At 48.5% G+C, this 19740-nt stretch overlaps 1 protein-coding gene across 1 annotated transcript in view; it reads left to right on the top strand.

Moving 5' to 3' along the window:
* AMFR (autocrine motility factor receptor) overlaps positions 1 to 9582 on the top strand; it is an 84790-nt gene extending 75208 nt beyond the window's left edge. Inside the window, exon 14 of the mRNA XM_082269905.1 lies at positions 8752 to 9582. Within this exon, the coding sequence (XP_082126031.1) occupies positions 8752 to 8911 (160 nt within the window). The 3' untranslated portion in view covers positions 8912 to 9582. The remainder of the gene's footprint in view (positions 1 to 8751) is intronic.
* The last annotated feature ends 10158 nt before the right edge of the window (positions 9583 to 19740 follow it).

The following is a 19740-nucleotide window of genomic DNA, read 5'->3' as shown; positions in this document are numbered from 1 at the left end:
AAAATTTTCGGCCAATTTGTTTTATGCTACCTATGTTTGGTAAAAAAAATCGCAAAAAGCGTATTTTGATTGGTTTGCGCAAAAGTTATTGCGTTTACTAACTAAGGGAAAGATTTTTGTCATTTTTGTTGTTTTTTTTTTTAACGCGTAATGGCGGCGATCTGCGATTTTTTTTGCGGTACTGCGACATTGCGGCGGACAGATCGGACCCTTGACTGACATTTTTGACACTTTTGGGGTTACCAGTGACATTTCTACAGTAATCAGTGCTATACATATGCACTGTTACTGTAAAAATACACTGGTAGTGAAGGGGTTAACTTTATTTGAGAGGGAGGGGCTGTGTGTGTCCCTAGGGGCGTGATTCTAACTGTGATTGGCTGGGGCTTCAGCTGTATGCAGAGTGATCAACGGATCTACATAGTAGATCCAGATGATCAGCTCTCATACAGCGAGGAGAATGACAGGCAGCTTGTTTACACAAGCTGCCTGACTTTCTCCCTCTCCCCCGCCGATCGCAGAGTGGCCGGCGGACATCGGGTCCGCCGGTCACACGCGCGGGGGGGTCCGTGACCACTCGGGAGCGGGAGCGCGCCTCCGGGGGCGCGCGCTCGCTCCCTAGACCCTCACAAGCTAGTGACGTAGCCCTACGTCACTTTGCCTGTGAGGGGCTGACCGCCGACGTAGATAGTCGTGCGGCGGTCGGCAAGTGGTTAAGGGACATGTTCCAGCACACGTGTGATTGGAATTTGTAACACGATTTTATTTCTGCATGTTTGTGAGTATGCATTTGGCATTTTTTATCAAAAATTTTATACAGTACCACAGGTAATGCACTAGGTGGTTGCGCCTCCTTTCCTTTCTTTCATGTACCAGATTTGGAGTTCCCTGCCTGAGGAGAGCAGCACGCCAGTCTTCCCCTTTGAAGTGAGCGCTTGGTTGAAATATTTGTTTGGAGAAAGCTCTGCTGTTACAGAACACAGAACAGTGCCATCTAGTGGAAGATTATGTATTTAAATGTGTGCAGTGCAGCTCATTAAAGCAGAACTAAATCCCTCCTATCCCTTACAGCCAAGAATCCTACCAATTTAGCCTTTGTTTGATCTGCAGATTCCATGGTGCTGCACATATCAGTTATGACATCAACTATTTGATGGCTTGAAAGTTCGGCTAAGAGCAAAGCAACTATGACCGTGTTCATTCACATAATGAATTTTGATCCCTCTATGGCCAGTTTAGGGGAAGAGTATCAAGCATCTAACTCATGGTTACTGGATTTAAACATAATGATTGTTTTTCATGGCCAGATCACTGTAAACTGGTTTTCTCTTACGTCCTCCGACAGTCGCCGCCTCTTCATATTCGTCACATATGGGGTATTAGACTTTGCTCCGAAGGAGTAGCTAGGCAACAGAATATGTTAACAATAAAGCTTTAACATATCCCACCCTCAAGGGGTGGTCCCCTCAGTCAATACCCTCTTACTTCCTGCAACCATATCTCAGTTTTAATGTCTAGCTTGTCAGGAGTGGCTGGCTCTCTCTGTGCTGGGACTTTTTGTCCCAGACTCTTTCTTCTTTTTGATATTTTGTTTGAGTTTTCTCTCTACCTTTACTTAGCTGTTATTTTTGTCAGCATTAGTTAGTTCTTCGGACGAAGAGGATCATGCGGACTGGGTCTCGGGCTGATCCCCCTGGTCGCAGGTCGTGGGTCAGTGGCTTCCCAGTCTGCCATCGAGCGTTCAGCCAGGTAACGCTCCTGGCACGGTGAACGACCCATCCCTGTTCGGTGCAGGGATGATTGGTGAGGTGGCTACCTCACCGGACGCTGTGCGGTTTCTGAACCGCCATTGTGTGCGTCTTGAATTGCGACTCTCCCTGCCTCATGTGCAGCGGCTTGTTCGCCTGTGCGGGTTCCCCACGCCATGTGAGGTAAGTGTATCTATGTGGGGACCTGTCTGTCTGGGGGGGGTCTCAGTCTGGGACTGTGTAACCTGCCTTTAATCACACTGCTTGTCTCCCTATGTCTCGGCTGCATGCTGTGGGCTGCAAGGGGGGGGGGAGCTGTATGACACTGAGTATGTCAGGCTGGGCAGTGTGAGGAGCTGTGTGCTGTGGGGCATGTTTTTAATGGCATGTTGGGGCATATACAGCGATCGCTGCGGCGATCTAACATGTATCCATATTATGGGATAATATTGTGTGTGATTTTATGCACTGTGGAGCGGCGATTTCGGCGCCAAACGGCGCCATTTTACCGGCGCCCGCTCCGGCCGCATGGTTTACATGCACGGCGGCCATTTTCTTGTAGCCTCCATAGGCTTACATAGAGCGCCCTGGCAGCATCACTTCCTCTCTCCTGGAAGCACCGATCGAGGCAGCAGCAGCAGCGGAGTCTCCTCAGGTTTTATCCTTCTATTCCTGTGTTCCATTGCCTGTATTCAGTCTGTATATTCCCTGTGGGGGTCTCATTGTGCCTGAGTGTGGTGCGGTGGGCTGCGCTTGCCGCGCTTGCTGTAAGGGGGCAGTTAACCCTTGGTTGTCTGGCATACAGGGGCAATGGATTCTCAGGAGGGCAAGTTTCCCACAGTATTGGTGGAAAGCCAGGGGACCGCTGTTTCCCCCCCAGGGGGGGATTTGGCCACTATTGTGGCTGGCCTTGCTGCACAGGTGCAAATGCTGGTGGCTGCTCAATCTACTAAACGGCCCAGAGTTGCTCTGTCCTCTGATTCTGAGGGTGAAGGTGATGGGGCTGTTCTGGCGGGGACCCCCCTATCGGGGTCCCGCTCCTCTCTTGATCTAGTGGGGTCTGAGGTAGAGGCTGAAGTTGAGGGGGTTGATAATTCTCCCCCTGGCTCGCCTGAAGAGCTTGCAATCATGGATGAGTTGATTGCTTCCATTAAGCAGACGCTACGTTTGCAGGACGAGGTGTGTCCCCCAGCTGCCTTGGCGGCTTATGGGACGCAGAGAAAACGCAGGACGCCGCAGGTTTTTCCCTGCAATGCTGATTTTCAGCGCGCTGTTAAGGACCAATGGCGCGATTTGCGCAAGCCTTTTGCGGTACCAAGTAAATTTAAGCTGCGTTATCCTTTCTCGCCTGCCACTGATGTACGGTGGTGTGTGCCTCCGCCAGTGGATCATGCTATTGCGGTTTTGAACAAAGCCACTGCGATCCCTGCAGAGGGATCCCCTGTTTTCCGTGATGCCACGGATAGGAGACTGGAGTCTCTTGCCCGTCATACTTATTCTGTTACGGGTTCTATGCTTAAGGCTCTGTTTGCTTCTCTCATGGCGGCCCAGGCGATCGCAAGTTGGACGCAGATGCTTAGGCGCGTCCTAGTGGCCGATTCGGCCTCGGCGGCGACCCTGGATATGGTGGATCAGATCCACCAGGGTGTCATGTATCTGTGTGATGCGGACCTGGACCTGATTCCGTTGGCCGCGCGTGTGCACAGCGTGGCGGTGTTGTCTCGCCGCCTGGTTTGGTTGAAATGTTGGTCGGTGGACCAATCTTCACGTAAAACCTTAGCCAATCTGCCTTATGATGGGTCTCGCCTTTTTGGGGAGTCCCTGGATGTGTTGATTAAGGGGATTACCGGGGGTAAGAGCACTCTCTTGCCCCATTTCCCCAAGGCTAAGGGGGCTTCTGGGAAGAAGCATGCTCATTTTCGGCCCCCTCAGGGGTCCTTTCGTGCCTTTCGGCCGCACTACAAGGGCAAACCGTTCAAGGGCCAGGGCTCTCAGAAGAAACCCTGGTCTGGGAAACAGAAGTCCGGCCAATCCGGACCTGCGGCCCATAACAGTTCGGCCTGAAGGGGCGCCCTCACCCAGTTTTGGGGTGGGGGGACGCTTGCTCGGTTTTCTTCAGCCCTGGTTGGCCCGTGTGCGGGACAGATGGGTTCTGGAAATCGTTCGATCTGGTTACAAGATCGAGTTTCTCTCTCGGCCAGAGAGCAGATTTTTTCCCTCAAATCTACAACTGTCTCCAGAGCGCCTGCGGGATCTGCACCTGGCGGTGCGGGACCTGAGGGCTCAGGGAGTGGTGGTTCCGGTGCCTCATCGGGACAGATTTCGGGGGTTTTATTCCAATCTGTTCACCGTGCCCAGAAAGGAGGGCAAGGTTCGTCCAATTCTGGACTTGAAAGCTCTGAACCGCTCTGTGCGGGTTCGCAAGTTCCGCATGGAATCCCTGCGCTCGGTGGTGGCTGCCCTGGTTCCGGGGGAATTCATGGCCTCCATCGATTTGAAGGATGCGTATCTTCACATCCCCATATTCGAGGGTCATCAGAGATACCTTCGATTTGCCATTGCGGAGGATCACTACCAGTTCGTGGCGTTGCCCTTTGGGCTCGCCTCGGCTCCGCGGGTCTTCACCAAGGTGCTTGCACCGGTTCTGGCATTATTGAGAGCCCAGGGCATTTCTGTCCTGGGGTATCTGGACGACATTCTGATTCGGTCTGCGACCAGTCAGGGTCTGGAGAAGGACCTGTCTGTCACGATGCAAACTCTGCAGGAGTTCGGTTGGACGATAAATGTTCCAAAGTCGACACTGAGTCCGTCGGTTCGTCTTCCCTATCTGGGAATGATACTGGACTCGGTGCAGGCGAAGGTCTTCCTGCCGGAAGACAAACTCAGGACTCTTCAGGAGGAAGTCAGGTCCCTCAGGGACGTTCCGAACTCGTCTCTGCGGACGTGTATGAGATGTCTGGGATTGATGGTCTCGGCTTTCGAGGCGATTCCTTTCGCGCAGTTTCACACGCGGGGTCTCCAGGCGGAGATCTTGTCCAAGTGGGACGGGCGACCTCAATCTCTGGATCTTCAGATCTCGTTGAGTCATCGCACCAGGGAAAACCTTCTGTGGTGGCTCCAGTCCCCGTTGGTGTCCGGGGGCAAGTCGTTTCGTCCGATCTCGTGGACGATAATCACCACGGATGCCAGCCTGTCGGGCTGGGGTGGTGTTCTGGGCGTTCTGTCCGCCCAGGGGTCCTGGTCGGAGGGGGAGTCTTCCCTCCCGATCAACATTCTGGAATTGCGTGCGATAAGGCTCTGTCTTCGTCGCTGGACGGACCGGCTGCAGGGCTGCCCGGTTCGGGTGCAGACGGACAATGCCACGGCGGTGGCCTACATCAACCACCAAGGGGGCACCAGGAGTGCCCGAGCGGCTCGAGAAGTGGCCGACATTCTGTCTTGGGCCGAGACTCATGTCCCGGCGATAACGGCGGTTCACATTCCGGGAGTGGAGAACTGGCAGGCGGACTATCTGAGTCGCCAGACCCTGGATCAGGGGGAATGGTCTCTCCACCCGGCTGTCTTCCAGATGTTGTGCGCGAAGTGGGGTCTTCCAGATGTGGACCTGTTCGCGTCTCGCCTCAACTACAAGGTGAAGAGGTTCGTGGCAAGGACGCGCGACCCTCGGGCAGACGCGTCGGACGCGTTAGTGGCCCCGTGGCATCAGTACAGGCTGATGTACGCGTTTCCACCGATTCAGTTGCTGTCCCGGTTCCTTCGCAGGTTACACTCGGAACGCAGCACGGTGATTCTTGTGGCACCGGACTGGCCTCGCCGGTCCTGGTACGCAGACCTCGTGATTCTGGCGGTCGACGCCCCCTGGCGTCTGCCTCTTCGGGACGATCTACTGTCTCAAGGACCGATTTACCATCCTGCTTTACAGTCGCTGGCTTTGACGGCCTGGCTGTTGAGACCGAGGTCCTGAAGGAGAAGGGTCTCTCTCCAGAGGTTGTTCATACCTTGATCAACGCGAGGAAGTCTTCCTCGGGAAAGGTTTATTACCGTACTTGGAAGGCCTATTTTGCCTGGTGTGAGTCCAGGGGGTTTTCACCCCGCACGTACTCGGTTTCCCGTGTGCTGTCTTTCCTTCAGACGGGTGTCGATCAGCGTTTGGCGCTGGCTACGATAAAGGGTCAGGTGTCTGCGCTGGCCGTTCTGTTTCAACGTCCCGTGGCTTCCAACTCCTTGGTTGGCACTTTTATTCAGGGTGTGCGGCATCTGGTTCCTCCTAGGAGGGATCCCTTGCCCCCTTGGGACTTGAATCTAGTCCTGTCTGTGTTACAACGTGCTCCTTTTGAACAGATCAGGGAGATCTCGTTGTCTATGTTGTCCAAAAAGGTCGCCTTTTTGGTGGCGATCACTTCGGCTCGCAGAGTGTCGGAACTGGCGGCTTTGTCCTGCAAGTCTCCGTACCTGGTTGTTCATTTGGATAAGGTGGTCTTGCGACCTAATCCTTCTTTTCTGCCGAAACGAGTTTCGGAATTCCATCTTAACGAGGATATTGTTTTGCCTTCGTTGTGCACGAAGCCTAAACATCCAAAGGAGGTGAGATTGCATTCTCTGGATGTTGTTCGGGCGATTAGGGTTTACCTTAAATCGACTGAGTCTTTTCGAAAGACGGACTCCTTGTTTGTTCTTCCAGAGGGTCCTCGGAAGGGCATGGCGGCTTCCGCCTCTACCATTGCCAAATGGATCAGGCAGACCATTGAACAGGTCTATGCCTTGCAGGGGAAGGTTCCCCCTGTGCCTGTGAAGGCGCACTCTACTAGATCTCTGAGTACGTCTTGGGCCTGTCGTCATGGGGCTTCTGTAGCCCAGGTGTGTAAGGCGGCGACTTGGTCGACCGTACACACTTTCACAAAATTCTACAAAGTAGATGTTCAGGCATCGGCGGATGCGTCCTTTGGCCGCAAGGTTCTTAGTGCGGCTGTTCCCTAGGGTCCCTTGTTGGGGACTCCTGGCTGTTGGGATAAGTTTTGTATCCCCTGGTTTTTTGTCTTTTCCTGGGTTGTTGCTCCTGTTGAGCACTTATTTTTGCTGTTGCCCAGCTGGTTTCCTTCCTTTGGTAAGGTTCCTTTCTTTGATGTGGAGACTGCGTTGCCTTTCGGCGCGGATGCGTTTCCCACCCCTCATGTTTGCACTGCTTTGGGACGTCCCCATATGTGACGAATATGAAGAGGCGGCGACTGTCGGAGGACGTAAGAGAAAACGGAATTTTTGTAAAATCTTACCTGTAAAATTCCTTTCTCTGAGTCCTCCGACAGTCGCCGCCCCCGCCCCTCTTTTGGGGTTTGAATGTATACTCTACTGCTATTCCACTAAAACTGAGATATGGTTGCAGGAAGTAGGAGGGTATTGACTGAGGGGACCACCCCTTGAGGGTGGGATATGTTAAAGCTTTATTGTTAACATATTCTGTTGCCTAGCTACTCCTTCGGAGCAAAGTCTAATACCCCATATGTGACGAATATGAAGAGGCGGCGACTGTCGGAGGACTCAGAGAAAGGAATTTTACAGGTAAGATTTTACAAAAATTCCGTTATTTTTTACTGTAAAAATAAAAAAAGGAAGCACACCAGAATAGCACAACAAACAACCTGATATTACGGCTGTTGTAGGGTGGGTTACAAAGACCTAAAGGTACAGATTCCACTGCTTGATGCAGACCCCATAGCTTTGCACTCCCAAGGGTGGTGACCCCACATGTCACAAAGCAATATCCCCTTGTGTCACCAGCATGTCTCAGGGCTCTGCGCCATCCTCCAAGTGGCAGTTGTGGAAGTGGCTTTCAGGTCCTTTAAATCCAAATTGATACCACCCTTTTGGTAAATGGATCATTTGCAGCAGGGTGTTTTCATTCTTTTCAGAAAATGGTTTGTACCTTGTTGGTCTGTTTCTTTTTTGCTATGTACCATACTATGGTTTAACGGCTAGGTCACCCTATATATGGTGGCTGGTGTTTTTTCAAAATGGGTCACAGAAGGGTACATAGAAAACAATTGTTTTTTTTTTCTATATGCTCTGTTCACACCATAATGCTGGTTTGATGTGCAGGGCGGAAAAATGCATGCATACAGCATTTTCCTGCAGCGTAGTGGAAGGCACTGCTTGTTATCATGCTGCTGTGTGAAGACAAGAAGTGTCACTTTGTGCACTTCAAATAAGGATTAAAAGAAAAGCAAACTGTGTACTATGCATAAATGTTAATCACACTGCCAACCCCCCCCCCCCCCCCTCCCCATCACAGTACAGGGAAAACTGATTGCTGCCTGCACTTTAACACAGTGTGTGCTGGCAGTGCAGTGAGGTTGCAGTCAGGCCCCATGTTTTGAATTTCCTATAAAAATTCCAGTTTTAGTTATTCATTCATTTGAGCTTTTGTAAAAGGAATTCTAAATTTCTAAAAGCTTGTTCTAACATGCACATAAATCCCTGTTTGTATGTTTGTAAAACTGAGCACTTTACTGTTTTAACACCTTTTCCGTTCCGTTTTTTCATGTTGCATTTTGTAAGCTGTTATTCACATTGGGATTTGGGACGATGCACTTTGCAAAGGCTGTTGCACCCATTTTCCTCAGAGCTTAGTGAATGTGGTGAAGTTCTGCTGATTTCCATCATCCAATCTTGTGCATGCAAAAATGCTCTATTTTTTCCACATTTACTAAGCCCTGCAAAGTGCACAGTCTGTTTTTCTTTAGTAAAGCAATCCAACCATCTCCCTACCTTTCCATTATTTGATATGGGTTAGCATATAGGAGACCAGGTAGTTAGCCTTTACTGCAGACATTAGACCCAGTACTGGCTTTCCCCTTTTATGTCATTGTTAAATACTGGTAAAGCAGGAGACAATAGAGAGCTCATCAAATGCATATGATAGAAGTAATCCGGAAAGGCTATTGTAGCATAAGGAAATTGGATTTGAGCTGCAAGGGATTATCTGATGCTTATGCTTCTTTCCCTACAGGAGATATCTGAATAGAACTCCAGAAGATGAAGGCACCCTTATGTTTTCAGAACAAACCCCCTTCATTGAGGGTATTTCTTCGGACTCTGTAAACATCCGCCGGCGTACACTGGCAGCTGCTGCCGAGCGCAGAATTCAGTTGCAGCGTCCCCCTCAATAACGACTAGATTGCACATGTCGTCTGACCTTCGTATTTGTGCACGAGGTGCACGCACAGACTCGTACTGATCCAGCACCTTGCTTATGAGCTGTTCCAGCTCGACAGACGCTGGTCTGCTTTTGTAATTTTCTTTTTCTGGAAGCCTTTTGTGTTTAGAATGATCAGGACTGCTTCTGGGCTCTGGTGCACTAATGTGCATTCGATGCTGTCTCTTTCACTTGAAAACTAATGACCATTTCATAGCCTCAGAGGATTGCGGTCAACCCGTCCATATTTAGATGGAGGATGATGCCTCTGGAGACTTTATATATATATCCAGATAACACACCTAGAAAGACCCAGATCCTTGTATTTTTACATATTTACTGAGCAGAGACTAATATTTTACCAGTGTTTCTAACCAAGGACTATGTTCTCTTTATGGGTGTCCCATATCAATGCCATTTGTTTACGATACTTGCAAATGCTAAATGTTTAACCCTAGGGTGTCACATACCACAATCTCCGAAAACAAAGCCTTACCTGCCCGTTCCATCCTCGCCAGGGTAGACGGAGTTCCAGACTTGTCAGAAAATGTTCTGCGTGCATTTGTTCTGTTTACCAGTGTTTTAGTATTTTTGTATTTTACGAAAACATTTAAAGGACCAATAAACCTAAAATATGTTATTTTATCAGAGCTACCAAAAATAGTCACTAAGGTAAAGGTTTTACACCTGTTCAGAACTTCCCACTGCTTTAAAGAGAAGTTTGTTGTATACTCGGTGAGTACTCATTTTGAATTGTAGAGTTAAATTAGAAGTAACTTTTACATTTTCTTCCTGTGCCATATATTCTTAAACCAATATAGATTTGTAGTGTCCCCGCTGGTGGCTTTGTCAGTGTGATGAGCATCCCTGCTGAGTGGCTGTTAAGAGATCAGTCAGGACCAGTTCACACCAGAATCGCACAGGAATGCAGACCGTGTTCCTGTTCATTCTCCTCCAGTGTGTTTTTGCAGTCCATATATTTGAATGGGTTGCAACTCGCACCGGAACGCACAAATAGTAGTGCCTGCCCCACTGTTGAAAAAACACGCCACACCAAATTACATGGTACTGCAACCGCATGCTATCTGGTGCCTGCAAATGAACTGCGTTTTGAGATCTGTGTTTTTGGGCTGTCGTTAATCATGTATTGGCACCCAGAGCAGATTGCAAAGTTTTGCACATGGTGCAGGAGATGTGCAAGGAATGCGTCTTTTCCGTTCAATGTTCTGGTGTGCACTGGCCCTTAATGAATATGCCACCTAGACACCTTAGGTTGTTGAAAGTCCATTGACAGCACTGTCAGAGTAATGAGATACAATCAAGTATAGCCATTGTACTCCACACAGGCTTTTTATGTGATGGTGAAAACGACTGCCCTGTTCAAGAATAATTTAGAATGACATTCTTTTAAAGGCTAAAGGTTTTTTACTTGAATGCTTTCCCTGCATTAAGGTGAAAAACCTTTTTTGGTGCAACTTCCCCCCCTGTCCCCCTAAATACCTGAGCCTGATCTCGGTCCAGCACTGTGCTTGAGCAGTGCTGCTCCCCCCCCCCCCCATCTCTCCCCCAAACCCCCCCCCCCCCATCCCCACATCTCTTCCTCTGCACTGGACTCAAAGCAGTGAGAACCACTGGCTCCTGCTGCTTTCAATCAATTTCAGTGATGGGGGTGGGGTTTAGCCACACAGTGTGACTTGGGTAACAGCCTGCACAAGTAACCCCCCCCCCCCCCTCCTAGTTGCTAGGAGGGGTACTTAAATGCAGGAGGAGCTAGGAGCACCAACAAGGGACCCCAGAAGAGGAGGATAGGGGCTGCTCTGTGCAAAAGCATTGCACAGAGCAGGTAAGTATTACATTTTTGTTATTTAAAAAAATATCCTTTAATATCATGTAAACGTTTACATGCATTGATATTTATGTACTTCAAAGCTAAACCCCAGGCAGATACAAATGAATGCAGCTCTGTGTTAATGCATCATTTTATGGTATTTTTTATTTTTTTTTAGGCAAGCAGACTAAGTGTCCACATTTTGACTTGGGATCAGTCTGTTGCATTCCCTGTGCAGCAGAGCTCAGACTGGAGAAGTAGGAGAAGCAGTACAAGAAGCTTATTAGTTGTACTGCAGCGCTAACAATGGACATGCTGTTAGGAGATGAGAGCAGAGAGATAAGCTGCTTGTCCTTTCACAGCTGGTTTACACGCTGGGGAGGGAGAAAACCTGTAAGCGTTATTTAATGCTTCCGATCTCCTTTTCTGCCATACAGGGCTTTGCTGTGCAGAGCTGTTTAAACTGCAGAACTGCATAGACAGAAAATACAGATCCTTAGGAAAGAAAATCGCTATCAATCATTTCATCTGTGTTTTGTGTTGCCTGGAGTTCAGCTTTAAGATCATTACATGTAAAAACAAATCCATTAAATATACATTTCCTTTTTTACCTCTAGTATTCTATAAAGACATAAAAGAGAAGGGAACTCTGCAATAAAATCTCTCTCCTAATCAGAATTCTAACATATATTCAGTTCTAAGGAACACTTGAAACTGTTACAAGTTTTGTGAACACTTTAATCTGCAATTTTTTTTTTGGTGAACAAAACTGCTAGATTTACTGGTCCTTTAATGCAGTAGCTTTCATACTTCAAAGTGTCTGAAATGAGACATTTCTGTATTGCTCCACGGCAACCCGATCCAAGTTCTCCATATCATTTTCAAGTACAGGTTTGGATCTAGTTGTTGTGGACCAGACTGAGAAATGGGGGGAACTGCGTACAGATGTCTAGTGTTGAGGAATGTGGCGTGTAGCAGAGTGAGATCCAGCTTTGTATTGATTTTTCAGGAAGTTCTGGTGATGAGGAGGGAATGTTTAGTGTCTTGCAGCTTTATACTAAAAATTGGGGTTCTGCTGTTGTAGTAGAACACTGCATGGCTTTGTGCATATTCTGCAAGCAATACTTTAACACGGATTCCGATGTCCTCGGAATTCCATCAGTGAATTTTCCACCTCCTGCATGATCGCTTGCTGAGTGCAATACATTTGCCTGATCCTGAAATATGTTTTTGTGTTGATTGGTAGACATTGTGCATAGTTTATTTGGACTGAATCTCTGTTACAGGGGAAACTGGATCTTCACATATTATCTCACTGTACCTTCCGTTGTGACTGTGTGAATACTATGCCTGTATTTGCACACATTTATATTGTATGACATGTTTGAGGGGGTTAAGAGTGGGCTCCAGTAAACTTTCTTTTTTTTTTTTTTTTTTTTTTTAATGCGCCATCAACACAGGATAATTTATGTCCTGTGATCTGGCAATTGCAAATGCTGGTTTTTATTCTTAAAAAAAAAAAAAATAAACTTTTGATCAGTGTTAAACATCTTGGATAGTGACTGTTTTATCAATATGTTCTCTTTTTTGAAATTCTTCTCTCAAGACATCAAAACTTGTAGTAAATATTCTATATATTGTGCCAAATACAGATCTCCGATCAGCCCGAGACCTCACCCTAATGGCCACATTTGTAACCTTTTCACTATAGAGCATGGGTGTCCAACCTTTTGGCTTCTCTGGGCCACATTGAGTGTAGAGAAATTTTCTCGGGCCGCATATAAAATATATACTATATTTAAGGTATATAAGTATTAAAATGCTGCTGCACCCTTCCCGCGACGCCACGCACCCCCCGCACTAATTTAACACAAATGGAGGATGACCAAATGAAATGGAATCAGTATACAGAGGTTTACTTCTTCTGAGCGATAACAAAGGAACACTCTAACCACCATGACCACTGCAGTTATTTAAAGTGGTCATGGTGGTAGGATTCAGAAACACTGCACATGCTCCCTCCCCTCTGAGGCAGCCTTTGCCTACCGATAGTTGGCAGCTGCTGTGGCCATGCCCCAGACCTGACTTCCTTCCTCCCCAGCAAAGAAAAATTGTCAGGGGGCAGTGGGCCGCATTGCCTGAGGCTCCGGGCCGCAGGTTGGACATGCCTGCTATAGAGTCTATTAGAGAAGTTGTCTACTTGCAAGCCTTCAAGTACAGTTTCTCCATTAGGGTCTATAGAGAAAATGCCAAGCACACACCATATGATGTGGCCTTTTGGTTCAGTGAACAGAATGATCCCAGGCTAGGCTGATCTGAGGTAGGATAAAAGGGGAGTTGGCCTTTTAGTTCTTACAGCTGTACACAATGTGCCCATGCTGCCCCAAGTCCACAGCCAAAAGCACCTACAGTGGGCATGTGATCATCAGAACTAGACCATGGAGCAATAGAGGAAGGTGGCCTGGTCTAATGAATCACCTTTTCCTTTACATCATATGGATAGCTGGGTGCATGTGCATCACTTACCTGGGGAAGAGATGGCACTAGGATGCGGTATGGAAAGAAGCTAAGCCAGCAGAGGCAGTGTGATACTTTTGGCCAATATTCTGCTGGGAAACCTTGGATCCTGCCATGTGGCTGTTACTGTGACACGTACCACCTACCGAAACATTGTGGCTGACCAAGCACATCCCTTTATGGAAACTGTATTCCTGATGGCAGTGGCCTCTTTCAGAAGAATAATGCTCTGCTACACTGCAAAAACGGTTTGAGGAACATAACAAGTATGAGGTATTGAGTTGGCCTCTGAATTCTCCAGATCTCAATCCAATCGGGGGTCCTATCCATCCTTCCTAAAGAACTGTTTCTCCCCTCAATACCCCCCCCCCCCCCCCAACTACAAATCACACCCTCTATAAATCACACTTACCAGACCAGGACAGTTCAGAGTAAGTATTTCCTTGGCTGAGTCATGTGATTGGACCTGAGGAAGAGCAGCCTCTCGAGATCTGAATTGACAGGCTGCAGGAGTGGCTCCTGCTTTGGGCGTCTGACGTGGTTGTCAGCACTAGCTGTTGCGCCGTTGACGCCCTGAGGGAGTTTTAAACCCCATCCCCCTTTATCTGGGCACCTCCTGTAGAGTTACCCATTATATTGTAGAATTTAAAGAGTGACTCCACTTTTGTGGAAAATAAAATTACCTCACAAAAAAAAATATAGCATATACAATTGCAACATATTGTTATTGAATGGTATTAAAAATTCCCTTTTCTTTTCAATCTGCAGCTCTGTGGCCCTCTGTAAAATACAATATGGCAGCCTTAAGGCGTTCTGTACACAGAATGTGTACAGAACGCCCCCCCCCCCCCCCATAAATATAATTTCTTGCTTGTGTTATTGTCTCACTGATTTTCCCAGAAGTCTGCACTAAGATATAAGTCAGATTTCAGGCTTCCCCTGCAACAAAAATGTAGTTTTTGGGGAAATACTCCAAAAAGGGAAATCCCCTCTAAAGGGATGCAGGGACCCTGCCACTTTTCTCATTAGAGCCCTGAAGGTGCAGCAGCTGATTGATTATAAAACCACTACCATTCAAAGTCACTCAGCACATGGACACAGACCAACAGCTATTGCTTTGGACCAACAAAGGTAAGTTTTTTTTTTTTTTTTTTTTTTTCTTTTTTTTTTTAAATCCTTGCAATGTACATTGATCACCCAGAGGGGTATTTTTTATTTTTTTCCAACAAAAGTGGACTTACTCTTTAAATCTGGTTCTGTTAGTGCTTCAAAGCCTGACTTTTAAACCCATTAGTGCTACACCCACCCACCATGACAGGGCGTAGATGTGGCTGTGAAATATGTGCACCCCTAGCCACTGCAGCTAAAGGGGGTGTGGTTGGGGCAGGAGGGATAAAAACACATCTTAAATATGGTGTTTTACCGCCCCCCCCGAAACTAAAAATGTAATTGAACCCTTACTGTTCTGAGCCCCCTATAAGGCTGCTTTCACACTGATGTTCTTCGGTACTGCACCGCAGTACATCTACGTCTGCCCTGGGCTAGCTGCACTTTGCCATTATATCCTGCAGGTGTGGGGCACTTTTTGAAAGCGCACCAAAACTCCCACATTCAGAAAGTGCACCAAACCCACAGGATATAATTGAAGTCTATGGCTAAACGTAACAAACCCACAGGAAAGCTGCAGGTATACTGCACTACACCCATGGTGTGGGTAAACAGCAGCACATCAGTGTGAAAGCTGCCCTCTACTTTTATGCCCAGTGTATTTCTTCACACTGGCCTGAAGATCTCTTCTTTCCTGTTGCAGGCACCACTCTGGAGGCTGCTAGTAGGGACAAGGGGTGGAGTGCAGTTGGTATCACTCCACGTGGGACAGGAGACAAGGAATACAGAGGAGGCTTCGGCTTATGCTGCTCTAGCTCCCTTCTACAGCTCCAACTTTACAAGTAGTACCCCTGCATTGCACTCTGTTTGATGCTCTAGTAAGGCGGGTCAGCAAGCCCAGATCACGATCTACCAGTCTCCTGTCCGCGATCTACTGGTTGCTGACCCCCCGCTATAGAGGGATATGCTTTGTTCATATTTCATGTCTGAGGTTTACACTCGACTGTAATCAACTGTTTTATGGGCTAATAATACATTCTAATATTGTCAAAGTTGATGGGCTATACAAGAAAATGTAAAAAGGGATTTTTTAAAGTGCAAGTACAAAAATCCTGTTTTTTCTCTTTCCCCTTCTTTTGGAAGACCAAGGACACAATCAATTAGAACGGCAAGGCTCTACATCTCCCAACCAGCCCACTTAACCAGTCAGCAACCTTTTTCCAACCGTTCTGCACTCAACAAGGAAGTTATTCAATTCTGAGCAAAGAGTCTCACAATTTGAGGCATCTGCCCTCTCCAAGTCACCTTTCTAACTGGCGTTTCTTGGCGTCCATTGGGGATACAGGAAATTATATGACACAATATACTGAACTGCGCTAAAAATGAAATACTAAATATCAAGTACATCCCTAAATTGATACCAACATGCATGTAATATAATCTTAATGGTACAAATGTGTGCAACATCTATAAATCATCGGGTATGATCGGTGACTAAAAAAAATGTCCAAGATCCTCTTAGGTGCTCAAAGGATCACATCAGCATAGTGAATGTCCATCACCAAAGAAAAAGATTTGTGCACAAAACAGCCACCTCAATGAAGGAAAGCTCCAAATTACCCTCTACTTAAAGTGGATGTTCTCTCTCTCTCAATCAACATTGACTATTTTTAATCCTGCTGCTAACATTGGTAAATGGATAGGAAAGTATACTGCTCAAAAAAATTAGAGGAACACTTTTAATTAGAGCATCAAGTCAATTTAACTCCTGGGATATTGATCTGGTCAGTTATGTAGCAGAAGTGTTTGGTAATCAGTTTCAGCTGCTTTGGTGTTAATGAAATTAACAGCAGGTGCACTAGATGGGCAACAATGAGACAACCTCCAAAACAGGAATGGTTTTACAGGTGGAGGCCACTTTCCTTTTTTCCCCTACTCACCGTTTTTCACTCGTTTTGCATTTGGCTAGGGTCAGTGTCACTACTGGTAGCATGAGGTGATACCTAGACCCTATAGAGTTTGCACAGGTAGTCCAACTCCTCCAGGATGGCACATCAATACGTGCCTTTGCCAGAAGTTTTGCAGTGTCTTCCAGCCGGGCCGACTGGCATTTTTCCCGGTAGTCCTCCGGCCCTGGGGCCGCCTTGAGATGTGGCCGCTGCCGTGCTGGCCCGCTGCACTGGATTCTTTCTTCTTACGTGGCCAGCCGCTGTAAGCCGCATGACGTCATGTCCAGGGGAGGAGTCCTGAATCCTGACTTGACACTCACAGCATGACGGCGGCATCCGGTCCCTCCCTTCCTGTTCCCTCCGACACAGACATCACCCAGCATCGCATGCACCGCAGCAGCCAGCAGGCAGGCATCACAGAGACACTGACTGAGTGAGCAGACAGCCAGGTAAGAGTGAAGGTGCTTGAGGGGGAGAATCAGCATTGTATTAGGGCCCCAAATTAAATGCTGACCCCCCCCCCACCCAATACAATGCTGATCTGCCCCCCTCCCCGTAATACTATGCTGTTCCCCCCTTTTCCCCTAATACTATGCTGTCCCCCCCCCTTTCCCCCTAATACAATGCTGATTCCCCCCTCTCCCCCTAATACAATGCTTATCCCCCTCCCCCTAATACACTGCTGTTCTCCCCCCCCGCCCCTCCCCCTAATACAATGCTGACCCCCCCCAATTTAGGGGGATTGGGAAACCGCATTATATTACAGGGAGGGGCCGGGGGGGGGGGGTTCAGCATTGTATTAGGGGGAGAAGGGGATCATCATTGTATTAGGGGGAGGGGGTCGGGGGGGGGGAATCAGCATTGTATTAGGTGGTGGGGGGAACAGCATTGTATTAGGGGGATCAACATTGTATTAGGGGGAGGGGGGATCAGCATAGTATTAGGGGGACGGAAGGATTAGCATTGTATTAGGGGGAGGGGGGATCATCAATGTATTGGGGGGGGGACAGCATTGTATTAGGGGGAGTGGGGGGGGACAGCATTGTATTAGGGGGAGTGGGGGGGGTCAGCATTGTATTAGGGGATGGGGGGGACAGCATTGTATTAAGGGGAGGGGAAATCAGCATAGTATTAGGGGGTGGGGGGGAACAGCATTGTATTAGGGGAAGGGGGGGAATCAGCATTGTATTAGGGGGAGGGTGGGATCAGCATAGTATTAGGGGCAGGGGGCCAGCATTGTATTAGGAGGAGGGGGGATTAGCATAGTATTAGGGGGAGGGGGCCGGGGGGCAGCATTGTATTAAGAGGAGGGGGGATCAGCAGTATATTAGATAGTGGGGAGGGGGGTCAGCAGTGTATTAGATAGTGGGGAGGGGGGTCAGCCGTGTATTAGATAGTGGGGAGGGGGGTCAGCCGTGTATAAGATAGCGGGGGGGGGTCTGCAGTGTATTAGATAATGGGGGTCGGCAGTGTATTAGATAGCGGGGAGGGGGTCAGCAGTGTATTAGATAGCGGGGAGGGCGGATCAGCCGTGTATTAGATAGCGGGTAAGGGGGGTCAGCAGTCTATTAGATAGTGGGGAGAGGGGGCCAGCAGTGTATTAAATAGTGGGGAGGGGGGTCAGCCGTGTATTAGATAGTGGGAGGGGGGGTTGGCCGTGTATTAGATAGCGGGGAAGGGGGGTCAGCCGTGTATTAGATAGCTGGGAGGGGGGGTCAGCCGTGTATAAGATAGCGGGGGGGGGGGGGTCTGCAGTGTATTAGATAGTGGGGGTCGGCAGTGTATTAGATAGCGGAGTGGGCTCGGCAGTGTATTAGATAGCGGGGAGGGGGTCAGCAGTGTATTAGATAGCGGGGAGGGCGGATCAGCCGTGTATTAGATAGCGGGTAAGGGGGGGTCAGCAGTCTATTAGATAGTGGGGAGGGGGGTCAGCCGTGTATCAGATAGTGGGAAGGGGGGTCGGCCGTGTATTAGATAGCGGGGAAGGGGGGTCAGCCGTGTATTAGATAGCTGGGAGGGGGGGTCAGCCGTGTATAAGATAGCGGGGGGGGGTCTGCAGTGTATTAGATAGTGGGGGTCGGCAGTGTATTAGATAGCGGAGTGGGGTCGGCAGTGTATTAGATAGCGGGGAGGGGGTCAGCAGTGTATTAGATAGCGGGGAGGGCGGATCAGCCGTGTATTAGATAGCGGGTAAGGGGGGTCAGCAGTCTATTAGATAGCGGGGAGGGGGGGCAGCCAGGCTGTTCCTAGAACCTGTGGCCTCCCAGCTGGGCTGTCCCTGGAACCTGCACCGCTCTCCCAGCCTCCCTCCCCCCCCCCCCCCCCACAAGGAGTAAGCAAAGGAATAAAAAGAGAGAGGAAAGGTGGGGGAGGAACAAAGAAAAGGGGAGAGAAAGAACAAGAGAAAGAACAAGAAAACTGGATAGAGAGAGAGAGATGGAAAAAAAAAAAACAAGAAATTAAGATAGAGATAAAAGGGAAAGAAAGGAGAACAAAGACAAGAAGTGGTAAATCCTAAAATGTAGCATAAGGGGTTTTAATTCTGTATGAGTGGTAAGGACCCATAGAGCGCTAAATGTCTGCTGGTTAGGGGCGCAAATTACTTGCCTTGCCTTGGGTGCTGACAACCCACACTACGCCACTGGGGTTTTCAGCACAGTCTCAAGAGAATGGAGGAGATTCCAGGAGACAGGCAGTTACTCTAGGAAAGCTGGACAGGGCTGTAGAAGATCCTTAACTCATCAGCAGGACCAGTTTCTGCACCGTTGTGCAAGGAGGAACAGGATGAGCACTTCCAGAGGCCTACAAAATGACCTCCAGCAGGCGACTGGGGTGAATGCCTTTTGACCAAACAATCAGAAACAAACTTTGTGAGGGTGGTCTGAGGGCCCTGTGTATTCTAGTGAGCCCTGTGCTCACTGCCAGTCACCGTGGAGCTTGATTGGAATTTCCCATTAGACACCTAGAATTGGCAGGTCCGCCACTGGCACCCTCTGATTTTCACAGATGAAAGCAGGTTCACCCTGAGCACAAGTGACAGACGTGAAAGGGTCTGGAGAAGCCGTGGAGAATGTTATACTGCCTTTAACATCATTCAGCATGACTGGTTTGGTGGTGGGTCAGTGATGGTCGGAGGAGGCATATCCATAGAGGGACGCCCAGACCTCTCCAGGCTAGACAATGGCACCCTGACTGCAATTAGGTATCGGGATGAAATCCTTGGACCCATTGTCAGACCCTACACTGGTGCAGTGGGTCCTGGGTTCCTCCTTGTGCTCGATATTGCACAACTTCATTTGGCGAGAGTATGCAGCAAGTTCCTGAAGGATGAAGTATTTGATAACCTTGAATGGCCCACACACTCACCTGGCCTAAATCCAACAGAACACTTCTGGGACATTG

This window comes from Pelophylax lessonae (genome assembly GCF_965119305.1).
Source record: "Pelophylax lessonae genome assembly, chromosome: 10".
Lineage (NCBI taxonomy): Eukaryota > Metazoa > Chordata > Amphibia > Anura > Ranidae > Pelophylax > Pelophylax lessonae.
The sequence above is the reverse complement of the archived record's forward strand: the minus strand, read 5'-3'. Positions and strand labels throughout refer to the sequence as shown.